A 13,444-nucleotide genomic window follows, 5' to 3' on the forward strand; every position below is an offset into this window, starting at 1 on the left:
TCCTCTTGCAGACACCAGCCTGTCGCACCCCTGCACTCCTGCAGGCTGGTAAGTCAGTGGGGTGTGGCTCGCTGTCCTCCAAGAGGCTGGGGACGGGGAGCTGGCTGGACTTCAGAGGCACCAGCTCTTCAACAAGAAAAGGCCATTAGACCTAAGGAGGAAACCAAGAGAAATGGGGCAAGAGGGATACCAGACGCAAGGCCTGTAATCTTGAAAAGAAAGTCAAGTTTGAGAATCATCTTCCCGGGTCGTGAAGCTGGGACTTACCTGACACATTCGTCTGCCTCCTAATTAGGTTCAGAGCGGAAAATTAAAGGACACGCCAGACCTGACTGCTGTCTAAGCCCCGGATGTTTGTCATCACTGTTCTCTACTGCCCCCCTTTTAGGAATTTCAAAAACGGAGAGGGCGGGAGTTGGTCTGTGGCTTTGGTATAAATTTATTTTATACAGATAGATTTCCTCAGCACCTGCTACGCACCAGGAGCATCCATTCATTCATTCAGCTGATTGATTACGGGCTAAGCCAGGTGCTGGACCCTCACCAGCGAGGCATGCAGTGGTCTCCACCTCCGGGATCTTACAGCACCTGGAGGCACTGGAGGAAGGAGGAGTGCTGCCGGGGGGAGGTGAGGGGGGGCCGGGGCAGCAGGAAAACTGGTTCGTGTTGTTGAGAATTTCCTGTGAGCCAGACTCTGCTCTGCGCAAGGTGGTCCTATCTCTGAATCCTCTCAACAGACTGTCGTTACCTCCATTTTATAACTGGGCAAATTAACATTTGGCAAAGTTAGGCAATTTGCCCCAAGCATCATGGCCTAGTACACACTGGAGCTGGGTTTTGCACTCAGATATCCGACTCCAAATCCTGTGCTTTTATTTGCCGCCTTATATTTCTTGCCTTGCGCTTGTATCATTAGCCCCAAACGTGCAGGGAGCCACTATCAGTCCCACGTAACTGATAGGGAAACTGAGGCTCGTAGGGGAAAGTGGCTTGCCCAGGGCCCCTCTCTGGTTGGAGCAGGGATCTGAGCCCAGGTTTTCTGGTGCCACATCCAGGGCGTGTTACTTCACAGAGCTCCTCTGGGATACAGTCCTGGGGCCGGGAACAAGGACGAGGGAGGTCCCCCTAGAGCCGGTTGGGCCCCATCCCAAGCACTGGTATAACATAGGTTGTGTGGATGAAGACTGTTTTGCTAATGTGTTTAGGGTGGGCATCCAAACATATCTTGAAGCGCTCCAGGAAGCTGGGTAGCTGGAAGGGGATGGCCTGAGGAGTGCAGGTAGGCGCCCAGGGAAACACCCCACCAGAGAAGGTGACTTCTGATGCTTTCGTGCTCTTCTCTCGCACTTCATGTTCCAGGGCTGGACCCTGTGATTTTCACCATTTCTGTGTGAGAAGAGAGAGGCTGCTGATTCACAGCGAAAGGAAATGGCATCAGTTCTGAAACTTCCTGTTTGTCTGGTATCTGCAAAGATATCTGTGTTATGCAAATATCCTCACTCCTGAAAAACGCAGGCATTTTTCACACACACACACACACGCACACGCACACGCACACGCACACACACCCTTGGCCTGGCCCTGTGCACTGGGTCTGCTCTGTACCTAGTAAATTGAAAAATGATTCCACTAACATGATAGCGGAGGTGCTGGGGGAACCTGCTGTAGGAAATTATGATCATTAAACTAGCAGCGTTTGCATTTGGTCAAATTGCTTAGCAGATGTCTCTTCCAGGTAAGTCCTTGCTCTGGCCCCTAGCCCAGGGCTGGTTTGCTTTCCGCCTGGCAGAGCCTGGGAGTCAGGGATCCCTTATGAGGGAAGCAGATGTGCGGAAAGCAGGCCCCATCCAGGCCTCAGGCTCCCGTCCAGCCCAGGAATGCCATCTCCTTGTGGCTTGGTTTTCCCTAAAGCAGCTCTTGGAATGTGCCACATCCCGCTCCCAAGCCCCACGTAAGTGGAGATAATGACGGATGTTGAATATTTTCTGTTGGTTCATTATGATCTTTGTGCAGGTCTTTCTTTCTTTCAAGGTCAGTTCATGTCTGAGCCCAAGGCTGTGGTCTGCTGAGCTGGTCGGTGCTTCCAGAGAGTGACGACCTCTGGCAAGGGCCCGAGACCCGGCCTGCGCCACTGGCTGCTGGCTGCCTCTGCAAACTGAGGAGTTTTTTAAAAAGCTGAATGTAAGCTTCAATTTTAATAGGTGAAAGTGAAAATGACATGTGACTTCCAGAAAATTCTCACAGATTCAAAAGAATTGTTCTTTGTCATGAGTTGAATAGCATTCTTCAAACGGCTGAATGCTTTTCTCATATTCAGAGTTGCCTAAATTAGGGGAAATGGATATAAATTGCTGCAAGACAGAAATCTGGTTAGCCATAAATGAGTTTTGTTTTTTTTTTACCCTTTACTCTCTTCCTGCCCCCATCCAAAAGCCCTCACCTGGGCAGTGGGAGGGTGGCCGTTCCTCCCTCTGTCTAGGAAGGGATGAGACTGAGGTTCCAGCAGGAGGGTCTATCACTTGGCCCAGATTCTAGGCCAGTGACTGCCTCACTTCAAAAGGGAGTGGCCCAGAGGCAGGAGCATGGACTGGTAGAGGTCAAACTGAGTGGACATCTTGGTTCTGCTACTCACCAGCTGTGTGACCTTGAGCAAGTTTCTTAACCTTGCCAATCCTCAGTCTCCTCACCTGTAGAATGAGGTTTTTGTGACGATGACAGGAGACATATGTATGTAAAATGTTGGGTCCAGGACCTGGAGGCCTGAAGGTCAATAAGGGAGGGGTCATGGTGACCACACCAGTCTTCGATAGAGCCTCAGTCACTGCAACAGGTCACATGGGATCTGTCTTTGAAGGAGAGGGTTCCCCAGAGACTGCTCTTGCTTTGGGGATGTCTGTGAGGAAAAGGATGGGAGGAATAGCAAACATTTTTGTGAGAAAGTTTCTCTCCGCCCCTTGAGAGGGGTCCAAGGTCAATTTCTACACTTATCTGTGAACTTGACCTGTTGTCTCTTTGCTGACTCAGGCTCTAAGGAAATGAGAGATCAGCCTTGTGCTTTTGGAGTCTTGCAGTGTTGATCCGAGTCTATAGAGAAATGGAAACAAATGTTCTGATGTATAACCCATGTGAAGCAACTAGAGACAGAGCTTGAGCACATGTAGCCACTGAGCACTTACTGGGCTCCTACTGAATGCCTGGTGCAATGTCAGATATGGAGATTTGTCATACTGGAATAATAGCTGGCATGTGTGGAGTCTCTACTGAGCACAAGACACCAGGCTGGGTTCTTTGCAAAGAGCATTCCATTTAATTCTTCCAGGAACCTCTCAAGTGGCCATGAGTAGCCTCTTTATGAACGAGGCACAGAGAAGTTCCTTGCCCAAGGTCACACAGTAGCGGGTGGGACCGGAACGCACCTTCGGTCTGCTGTAGTTCTGTGCTCTCACCACCACCACTCTGTGGGCATGTAAAACGTACCCTTCAGCCTATAGGAATTAAAAAGCCAGCGGATGAAACACAACAGCCCCAAGTGCCGAAATAAGGATGCAGACGATAAAGAACCCAGGAAAGAAACACAAAGAAGGCGAGGCAGCCAGGGGTGACTTCGTGGAGGAGGCAGAGTGGGGATGGGATCAGAGTATGTCTGGGGAATGGGAAGGTGGGGACAGGAGGGCAAGTGGGGGACACTGAGAAGGTGCAAACCTCGAAGAGACCGGGCATGGTTTGGTGGCCCATGGGCTCGTCAGGGGCCACTCTTGGTAGCCTTGGCAGTGGGGACAGAGCCCTTGGAGAAGGGTGCTGGACTGGACTCTGGGTGTCTGTCACCTGCTGGGTTCAGGATTCTGGGGAGCCTGACCCTCCTCCTCCTTCCAACTCTATGGATAGGGTTTGACGCGGGTGTCTGCGGGGCCGATCATTATCTGGGGAGCTTCAGAGCTTCTGCTAGTTAATTACTTGCATCTCACCCCTGTGGACACTTTAGTCAGCTGAGCCAGGTAGGTCAGGTTGGAGCAGTGGGTGCTGCAGAGGAGAGAGAGGGTGGGAAAGGGCAGGTCTGTTCCCCTCCCATCCCGACGCACCCCAGCAGGGCTTGAGCACAAGTTTCCCAGAGGCGGGGGTGGGCACACCCCTTGCTCTTCGTGTAACCGGCAAGCCCCAGTCTCCCCAAGGACTCGGCAGGGGTCAAGGCCCAGCTGGGCGGGGCCACATCCCTTCCCGGGTGGCACACCCTTGCAGCCACGCTGAGACTCTCTGCAAGCTGCTTCGGGGCTCCAGAGGTCCACGATGGGGCAGAGTTGGAGAGGGGGCCGCTTGACTTGCCCCGTACTCCTTCGTCCTCCCATCTGCCCCAACTCAAGCCGCAGAGACCATGGCTCCAGAGCCCAGGTGTGCAAGTCCAAGTCTTCTCTGCTCCACCTCCCAAGCGGCTCCCCACCGCCCACTCTCCTCCAGCACCCCGTCCCCCTGATCTCCCTGCCTCGGCCACTGCAGTGGCCTTCTACCTTGTCCCCCTCCCCTCTTCCACACTCAGTTCTTTCCGAGCCATTCTGCCTCAAATAGCCAGAGGACTAGTGATAAAACATAAATCACCTTCTCTCGTGCTTCATCAGCTTCCTGGTCAGCAGGGCACGAGGGGCCCTCCCCGACTGTCCGGTTCTTGTGCTAGCTTTTCACTCATTCATTCACTCAACACACATTCACTGAAGGCCGATCGCATATATTTGGAGACACTGGTGACGGAGGCCAAACAGACAAAACCCCTGGATCTTGTGGAACAAAGTGTTAAAGTGTTAGTGGAGAAAACAGAGTGAGGCCAGGAACTGGGGAGAGCAGAGGATGGGGGTGGGCATCGGGGAAGGCAGCATTTGAGAAGGTGACATTTGGACAAAGACCTGAAGGAAGCGAGGGAGTGAGTCATGGGGATTGTAGGGGAAAACTTGTTCCTGGCAGAAAGCACAGCAGCTGTGCCCTGAAGTGGGAACACGCCTGGCTGCTTGGGGGTATTTTCAAGGAACACCCTATCACCTGCTGGTCCGCTGGGTTTCTTCTCTAATACAGCTTCTCCGCAATTTGTGATTTATGTGTTCGGGATCATTGTGCGTCCTCTGCAACAAGCTGTCAGCTCTCCGGGATAACGATGTATCTCACTGACGCCTGAATCGCTGGTGTCTACCACAGGGCTTGGGTGCTTGAAGGTGCTCAGCCGATGTGTGTCAAAGGAGGCAATGTAGCAGACAGCTGGCATACAGCCAAGGGCACGTGTGAGGGGGTCCCTGTGGAGCTTCTGGGAAATGACTGGGGCCACCCTGAAGGGAGTGAAGGTCTACTTAAGGTGGAGGTTGTGTGTGTGACAGGGGTGGGGGTGAGTCATGTGACCTGGGCGTCAGTGCGACCCTACTGTGCATACAGGCCAGTGACCTTTGGGATTCCCAGCTGCTATGCTAGTTCATGGAAGGAAAGAGAAGGGATGCCTCCGTCTTATTAGCTCCCATACCTCATTTTAAGTGGTTCTCTCCCCCCTCTTCCTGCTGTTCATCTCCCCAGGGCTGGGATACAGCCTTCTAACAGAGGAGATGAGATGGACTCTGCTCACAGGTGCAGGTCTCATGCCAACGGCTCTCCCATCCGTGGCCGTGGGGGCCCCTCTTCTGGCTGGTACATTCACATCGCTCCTGCTCTCCCAGCAGGTGGTGTGGAAGACTTGAGAAGCAAATTCTACCTTTAACAAGAATTTCTTGCAGACACTGGAGAGACCCTGATTCTGTTTTACTATGACTGGCTTGCTCTGGTTGTTGGAATGTTAAATACTGATAAAGAGGGGAAGATAAAATCTTGCTGCCCCCCAGGGCCCGGAATTTCCCCATTCTTAAGCCCAGTCTTCCTTGTCTGAGAGAGAGAGAGAGACTACCAATAGCCTATTCTAGACCCAATTTCCCCTTCTGCCCTACCAAACGACCTAATTTGGAGAGGGGCAGCAACATAGCCAGATAAAAGTCTACATTTCCCTGTGCTCTTGAAACTAGGGATGGCCGATGAGGTATAAATGGAAGGAGTTGGATGGGGTTTCCTAAAAGCTCCTTACAGGGAGCTGGGAAATGTGCTCTTGATTCTCCCTTCCCCTGCTTCCTGTCCCTGGAACACTAATAGGATTGCTGGTGCTCCAGCAACCATATTGGGCCACGAGACAACCTTGAATAAGGAAACCACACTCTAAAACACTGACTCTCCATCCTAAATAGTGAGAAAGGAGAAAGCAGATCCTGACATCTGGAAACGGGCCTGACACTTACAGCTAGGCATTAATCTTGTTTGAAGCTGGCCTAGATGTTTTCTCATTGAACATAAACAATCTCACAGAATGCCATCAGTCAAGGTCACTCTGCAATTGCGACGAGGTGAGTCAAAACAGCCTGCCTCGTAATTTTATTTAAGCACAGACAAAAACCACCACAAAATACTAAACACCTTCTACTCCTTGCTAATATGAGTGATGGCTGCTTCTTTACCAATTACACGTGTAACCTGTATCTGGTCTACCTTCTTTATAGGTAAGAGTTATGAAGATATTCAGTCATAGAATTGTCCCATTTCCTGAGAGCATTCACTCCAGAACAAATGCCTGATTTCTTGGGCTCTCCCTAAATTCACCTAGCCAAACCCCAAGCCCTGCCAGTCGTATCAAACCCCTTCTTATTTATTTATTTTTTTAATTTTTTTTTTTAATGTTTATTTATTTTTGAGACAGAGAGAGACAGAGCATGAACGGGGGAGGGTCAGAGAGAGCGGGAGACACAGAATCGGAAGCAGGCTCCAGGCTCTGAGCCGTCAGCCCCAGAGCCTGACACGGGGCTCGAACTCACGGACTGCGAGATCGTGACCTGAGCTGAAGTCGGACGCTTAACTGACTGAACCACCCAGGCGCCTTCAAACCCCTTTTTAACTGAGATGGTCCACAGTTACCCAGGGAGTGCAGTCTCCCTCGCTGCAGTGAGTATAGGCCAACTTGTTCAATTACAGGTATTTGAATAAGTCACTTGGGGATTGATTATAAGGCAGGCTGTGGTTCAGCGGGTCTGGAACAGACCCCTTTCTGTATTTCGAACAAGTTCCCAACGATGCCGACACTGTTGGGCACCAGGCCACACTCCGAGTAGCAAGGCAGTCAAGGATGATGGATTCAAATGCCAGAAGTGCCTGAGTTTGACCACAGGGCCCCCATATGAACACTGGACTGTTTTCTGGAGAAAATATGGCAGGATTTGAATTAACTCACTGCTATATGGTTCCCTATTACCAGCAACCTGACCTAAACACATTATCCTCCTCCTTAGACAGATATGTGGTTCTGGCTACAGGAGCCATTGAGGAAGTCTTGCAGTGGCCAGGTATGTGCAGGCCTCAATGAGGCTTGGGTGATTATTGACCAAACTTGCTGCCTTTGAGGTGAGATTATAAGCAACAAGAGAAACCAAGTCATTCCACTTAGTGGACTGGTTGAAAATCCTCCAATAGTCCTAGGCTGGTTCCAGGTCCGGCTCGCGGGCTGGAGGACCAGAGATCTGGGAGGTTCTAAATCGTCTTTTCAGGGGCGCCTGGGTGGCTCAGTCGGTTAAGCGTCTGACTTCAGCTCAGGTCACGATCTCGCGGTCTGTGAGTTCGAGCCCCGCGTCGGGCTCTGGGCTGACGGTTCAGAGCCTGGAGCCTGCTTCCGATTCTGTGTCTCCCTCTCTCTCTGCCCCTCCCCCGTTCATGCTGTGTCTCTCTCTGTCTCAAAAATAAATAAATGTTAAAAAAAAAATTTAAATCATCATTTCAGCTCAAGTGGTCTGCACCTGGCCCACCTCACCACACCCCCTCCCCTCCCCCAGCTCCATTTCTCACCATCCCACACCTGCCAGCACCTGGATGTCTCATGCTTCCTTGCCTTCACTGTTCCTCATGCTGAGGATGCCTTTCCCACGCTCCTTCACCTGGCTAACTGCTAAATCCTACTCGACTCAGCCTCCCTGTCCCTAAGACTGGCTGAGTGCCCCTACTCTGGACTCCCAGGGAACACTGCCTTCCTCTACCCTGCTGCTTCTCAGCTTACAAGCGTTTATTTATTTTATGTTCACCTCCCCATTATCCACTAGCTCCTAGAGGATGGGAACCATGTTGTATTTATTTTTGTAGCCCCTGACACAGTCCCCAACCCTCAGTAAATATGAAACTGAACTGAGCCTCCAATCCTCCGCAGCCTGCCCCTTAATCTGTAACCAGCTGGAGGAAGGTTATAACACAAGAGTGGAAGAAACCTTGTGCTGACGTTTCCCATTTTAGGTGATGTGACATTGGGGGTTCCCAGGGGCTTGAGGTGTGAAGCTGTAGGTCATACCCCACTCGGAAACTTGGCCCCCAAGAAGAGAAAGGTAGGCTTCTGAAAAACCACAGAGGCATGAATTAGTGTTTAGTAAGTGACTATTAAATTGAAAGTCAGGGCTCTCAAACTTGAATGGGTCTACGAATCACCCGAATAGCAAATGCATTTTAGCTCCCAGGTGAGTCCTGCGTGTATTGAGGTCTGCAGCATTGGTATCATCTGGCAACTGCTCAGAAATACAGATTCCTGGAACCCACCCCAGATCTACTGACGCAGACTCCCTAGGGGTCCGACCCAGGCATCAGTATAAAACTCCGGGTGATGAAGGCCAGATTCCCGAAAATGGTAGAAGCATGGTTAATTACAGTAACAGCTCCCTCCTAGACAAGAGGGCTCGCCTGGTTCTAGGTGAGTTACTTGCTTTCCAGTCTCATGACTGGACCTTTGAGTAGGGAAGCTGTTGAAAACAGAGACCACGAAAAACCACAGTGAGAGAGAAATGCTAATGACATTACCTGACTGCTGCTGCTGCTACTGCTGCTGCTGACAGTGAGGCACCAGGGCTAGACCCAAGGAAATGTGTACTGGGGAAACATTTGTAAGGAAATATGCTAAAATCCTCATGGTAGGTGCATTAGGAATAATATCCCCCCTTTCTCTAATTAAAAAACAAGAAGTTCTTGTTTAACAGGAAGATACATGGATTCAGTTTTAAAAATACATTCTCATTTATGCTGTAGGGGACAAAAGGGGCTGTCCCCCTTTGGGGAACCATGGGATGTTTCCCACAGTAGCCCTGTGGCACCCGTGAAAAACCAGAGCTTAAGCCTTTCTCAAACACTGTTGGGTGAGAGGCCGGGGTTGTGTGGGGGTCGGTGGTTGTGTCCCCGGCAGGCACGTGAGGGAGAGATGCCGTGAGGATATTTGTTGAAACAATTTTAGTGCAAGAGATAAAAACCACAAACTGGACCGAGCCAAAATAAACGGGAGAAGAGAGAGAAAAAGGCAGGAGGAGGAAGACGAGGAGGAGGAGAGGGAGGGAGGGAAAAAGAAATTTGCTTGGTCTGTAACTGACAAGACCAGCTGGAGCCAAGCGCTCCGAGGATTCAGTCAGGACTCTGTCCGCCCCTTAGCTTTCCTGCCCTCGGCATCAGCTCCGTCGTCGGGCAGGCTCCGCCCCGGCCCCCAGTCTAGCAGTGCTTGCCAAAGTCGACTCCGACTGGCTCAGCCTGTGTCCATCCCTGCAGCCAGAGAAATGCGCCGCTGCGCTGGGCCAGGCCTGGGCCCGTGGAGGCACATGAACAGACGGGGAAGAGCTGCTGCCCCAAAGGAAAAGCCTTGTGCTGCCCTCACAAGAAGGAGATGCTGGGCAGGAAGAACATTATCACGTCTGCTTCGACCAATGGGGTTATGGGTTCCTTTGAGCTCACCCTGAGGTCTGTCCTGGGCAGTTTTCAGACCTGTGCAGAGGGTTTGGATGAGGCCTCGAGTGGCTGCAGCCTTCCACAGAGAAGAGCTGCCTTTGGGGTGGTGGGGGACAGGGAGATTCTTACTCACCAAGGTTAACACTGTGCATTCTGTTATCCGGAGGAAGCGGGAATTTCCACACGGTAAGTTCCCTTCCTTGTACAATGAATTACTATCTTGATGAGAAACCCGTGGGCAGCTGGTTGAGAAGACAGCGGTATTCTCTGAATGAGAGGGAATTTACCACCTTCTTTTACGGTGGCCGTTCTTCTGGTGTCACAGCAGGGTATGGATTGATTCATCTACAAATATATAGATCTATATAGACACCATACTGCTAGCCTCTGCAAAATACATGCCTGGAGATCATTTCTGTCGCCCAGAATAGGTCACCTCTGTCACCACTCCTCTGTCCACCACCCCCACACCCTGTGGGCCCAGGCATGTGGGCCTGGGGTTCCCCAGTTGGAGGCCAGATGAGAGTCTCCCTGTGTAGGGATTGGGGGTGGGGGTGGGGAAGTGGGGCTGATAAGCTGGCTGGCAGTGGCCCAAGTCCCTTCCAGGGCTTGTCGCGGGCCTCTCTGTCCTGGGCTGTCTCTTCCACCACTGAGTTTCTGACCTGAACCTCCAAAGTCCTTCATATCTCATCCCCGCTTCCCTGGGGTGCTCAGACTTGGCTCTCCTTGGAGCTCCTTGCCAGGGCTCAGAGCCTTGGTTGTTGTCCTCAGAGCTCTGTCCTCCCAATGAGGGGACAGAAGAAACAGAGCCCACTGTTCTGGATTCTGAGTTGGAGCCAAGCAGCTCCATCTGCTTCTTCCTTCCCCTAGAACCCTCCCCTCAGCCACTGTCAGCTCCCACAGTCCCCGCCAGACGGCCCCGGCTACACAGTTCCTCATGACAGATGTCTGGCTCCTTCCTACCCAAGGAAAACACGGGCTCTTCCCCAGCTCTGGAATCCCCGTCTTGTCTGGGATCCTGTGGGCTGCGGAAGGAGAAGGCGGGAAGGTGAGGGCTGGGGAGAGGGGCCATCCTTCCGTAAGCACTGAGGGGTTTGCTGGATGACCGGACCTAATGCCTGGGCCATCTATGAAAACTCTGCCCGGACCTCTACAGGTCCTCTGACTTCCAATGGGGCCTAAAGAAACTGAATAATGGGTAAAAGTGACGTTTAAAATGACACGAGAAAAGGCCTGGTGGGGACTCTAATGATGAAAAATTTGTTAACACTTGCTGAAAAAAATGAAAGAAACTCTCACAATATTTGGCTCCACCAACATACAAATGTGCTGTTATTTCCCCATCGTTTAAAAAGAAGGTTTTTGGAGAGCCTGGGTGGCTCAGTTGGTTGAGCATCTGACTCATGATTTCGGCTCAGGTCATGATCCCAGGACCGTGGGATCAAGCCCCGTGTTGGGCTCTGGGCTGAACATGGAGCCTGATTGAGATTCTCTCCTTCTCCCTCTGCCTCTCTCCCCGTCTTGTGCTCTCTCTCTCTTTCTAAAATAAACAAAAAATTAAAATATAAAGAAAGCTTTCTCTGTAAAAATGATTCAACCAAGTAAATAAAGAAGGGGAAATCTGCCCTAGAGAAGAGTTCCAAGTAATACATGTGATGCCACCCCCTCCAGGAGCTGGAACTTAAATCCCCTTTCCCTGAGGGTGGGCTGGACTCAGTGACTGGCTTCCAGAAAGTAGAGCACGGAAAGGGAAAAAGAGTAACTTTATAGGGAAGACACCTGACAGACACCATGTTAACCAAGTGATGAGGGTAACATTACCAGTGATAAGCCATGTTGCTGTCATGTGCCCCTGATGTGATCTAATGTGAAGGGCACTTCACCTCTGGGGTGTTCTTCCTCCAAATCCTATCGCCCCAGCTGAATCATAAGAAAAGCTCAGATAAACTCAAATTGATGGACATTCCATGAAATATCTCACCAGTACTCTTCAAAACTGAAAAGGCATTGAAAACAAGGAAAGATGGAGAGAGGGCCACAGACTGGAGAGACTGAGGCCTGACCCAACGTGGCCTCCTGGGCCAGAGAAAGGCCATGAGTGAGAAAACTGGTAAAATACGGTTAGAGACTGTAGAGGGGCTACTTGTATAATGTCAACGTCAGTCTCTTAGTTGTGACAAATATACTATGGTGCCATAAGAAGGTAACATTGGGTAAAGCTGGGCAAAGGATGCACCAGAGTTCTCTGTTCTGTCTTTGAGACTTGTCTGGGAATCTAAAGCTATTCTGAAATCAAGTCTATCCACTCAACCCCTGTAAAAAAAAAAAAAAAAAAAAAAAAAAAAAAAAAAATCTTCATCTACAATTTAAAGACTGACAATATCAAGTGTTGGTAAATCTGTGAAGCAACTGGAACTCATACATCGCTGGTGAGGGTGTAAAATTACACTTTAGAAAACATTTTGGTAGTTTCTTATAAAATTGAACATACATTACTATATGACCCAGTAATTCTACTCCTAGAAATTTACTCAAGGGAAGTGAAATTTATGTCCACACAAAGACTTGTATACAAATGTTCATGGCATCTTTCATCATAATAGCCCCAAACTAGAAACAACTTAAATGTCTGACAACAAGTGGATGAGTAGTCAAATTGTGGTATAGCTGTACAACAGGATACTACTCAGTGATATAAAGGAAGGAACTATGATACATGCAGAGCAAAAGAAGCCAGGCATAGGAGTACATCCTGTATGATTCAATTTGTACAAAATTCTAGAAAAGGCGAAACAAAGCTCAGTGATAAAAAGTAGAACAGTGGTTGCCTGGGGCTGGGTTTGGGAGGAGGGGGTGGGAGAGATTGACCATAAAGGGGCACAAGGGAATTTCTGGGGTGACGGAAGTGTTATATATCTTGATTGTTGTGATTACATGGGTGTATACATTTGTCAAAACTCATTTAACTGCATGCTTCAAATTTAAATTATTCCTCAATAAAGTTGATTTTTTAAAAAAGCTTCCTCTTGCTCCCACTTACCCTGCCAGCTACTGTTTTGCAAGGCTCCTGAAGGAGTTATCTATACTTACTGTCTGCAGTTCTGCCCCAGATTCTCTTACATCCACACCAGTCAGGCTTTCGTTCCCCTGGCGCATGGAACTGCTCTCCTCAGGACTAAAGTGACCTCCATGTTGTTGTTAGACCCACCGGTCAGTTCCCATCTCTCACATCTGACCTGACCTGCCAGAACATCCCATACAGTTCACATTTTTTTCCTTGAATCTCTCTCTTCCTCTGGTTTCCGGGGCACAATAGTCTCCTGGTTTTCCTTCCATCTCTGATTAGTCTTCCCCAGTGTCTTTCCTTGGTTCTCCCCATCTTCCCAACCATCTACTGTTGGAGGGCCTTGGGATGCTCTTCCTGTGTGCACTCAGATGGTTTGATTTCATTGCATCTTACGGCTTTAAATTCTATCCATATGCTGAGAATTCCCAAATCTGTACCTCAAGCCCAGGCCTCGCTCCCAAATTCTAGCCTCATAATTCCAACTGCCTACTTGACCTTTCTATTTGGATGTCAAACAGACCTCTTACAGTAAACATGTTTAAAATTGAACCCCCTGGGGTGCCTGAGTGGCTCAGTCGATTAGGTGTCCGACTT

At 50.0% G+C, this 13,444-nt stretch overlaps 1 protein-coding gene and 1 long non-coding RNA gene across 2 annotated transcripts in view; both read right to left on the bottom strand.

The window, feature by feature from the left end:
* Positions 1-423: 423 nt before the first annotated feature.
* On the bottom strand, positions 424-4,447 carry LOC128775345 (uncharacterized). The gene is made up of 2 exons (XR_008420074.1): positions 3,177-4,447; positions 424-3,084 (listed from the first exon to the last, which is right to left on the bottom strand). It is a non-coding gene; the product is annotated as an uncharacterized LOC128775345 (long non-coding RNA).
* A 116-nt stretch (positions 4,448-4,563) lies between these two features.
* The window catches only part of ANKRD46 (ankyrin repeat domain 46), a 63,117-nt gene continuing 54,236 nt past the window's right edge, over positions 4,564-13,444 (bottom strand). Inside the window, exon 5 of the mRNA XM_019467981.2 lies at positions 4,564-5,700. Coding sequence (XP_019323526.1) covers positions 5,562-5,700 — 139 coding nt within the window. The 3' untranslated portion in view covers positions 4,564-5,561. The remainder of the gene's footprint in view (positions 5,701-13,444) is intronic.

Source organism: Panthera pardus, unplaced genomic scaffold, assembly GCF_024362965.1.
Source record: "Panthera pardus isolate Hobbes unplaced genomic scaffold, ASM2436296v1 HiC_scaffold_7, whole genome shotgun sequence".
Taxonomy (NCBI): domain Eukaryota; kingdom Metazoa; phylum Chordata; class Mammalia; order Carnivora; family Felidae; genus Panthera; species Panthera pardus.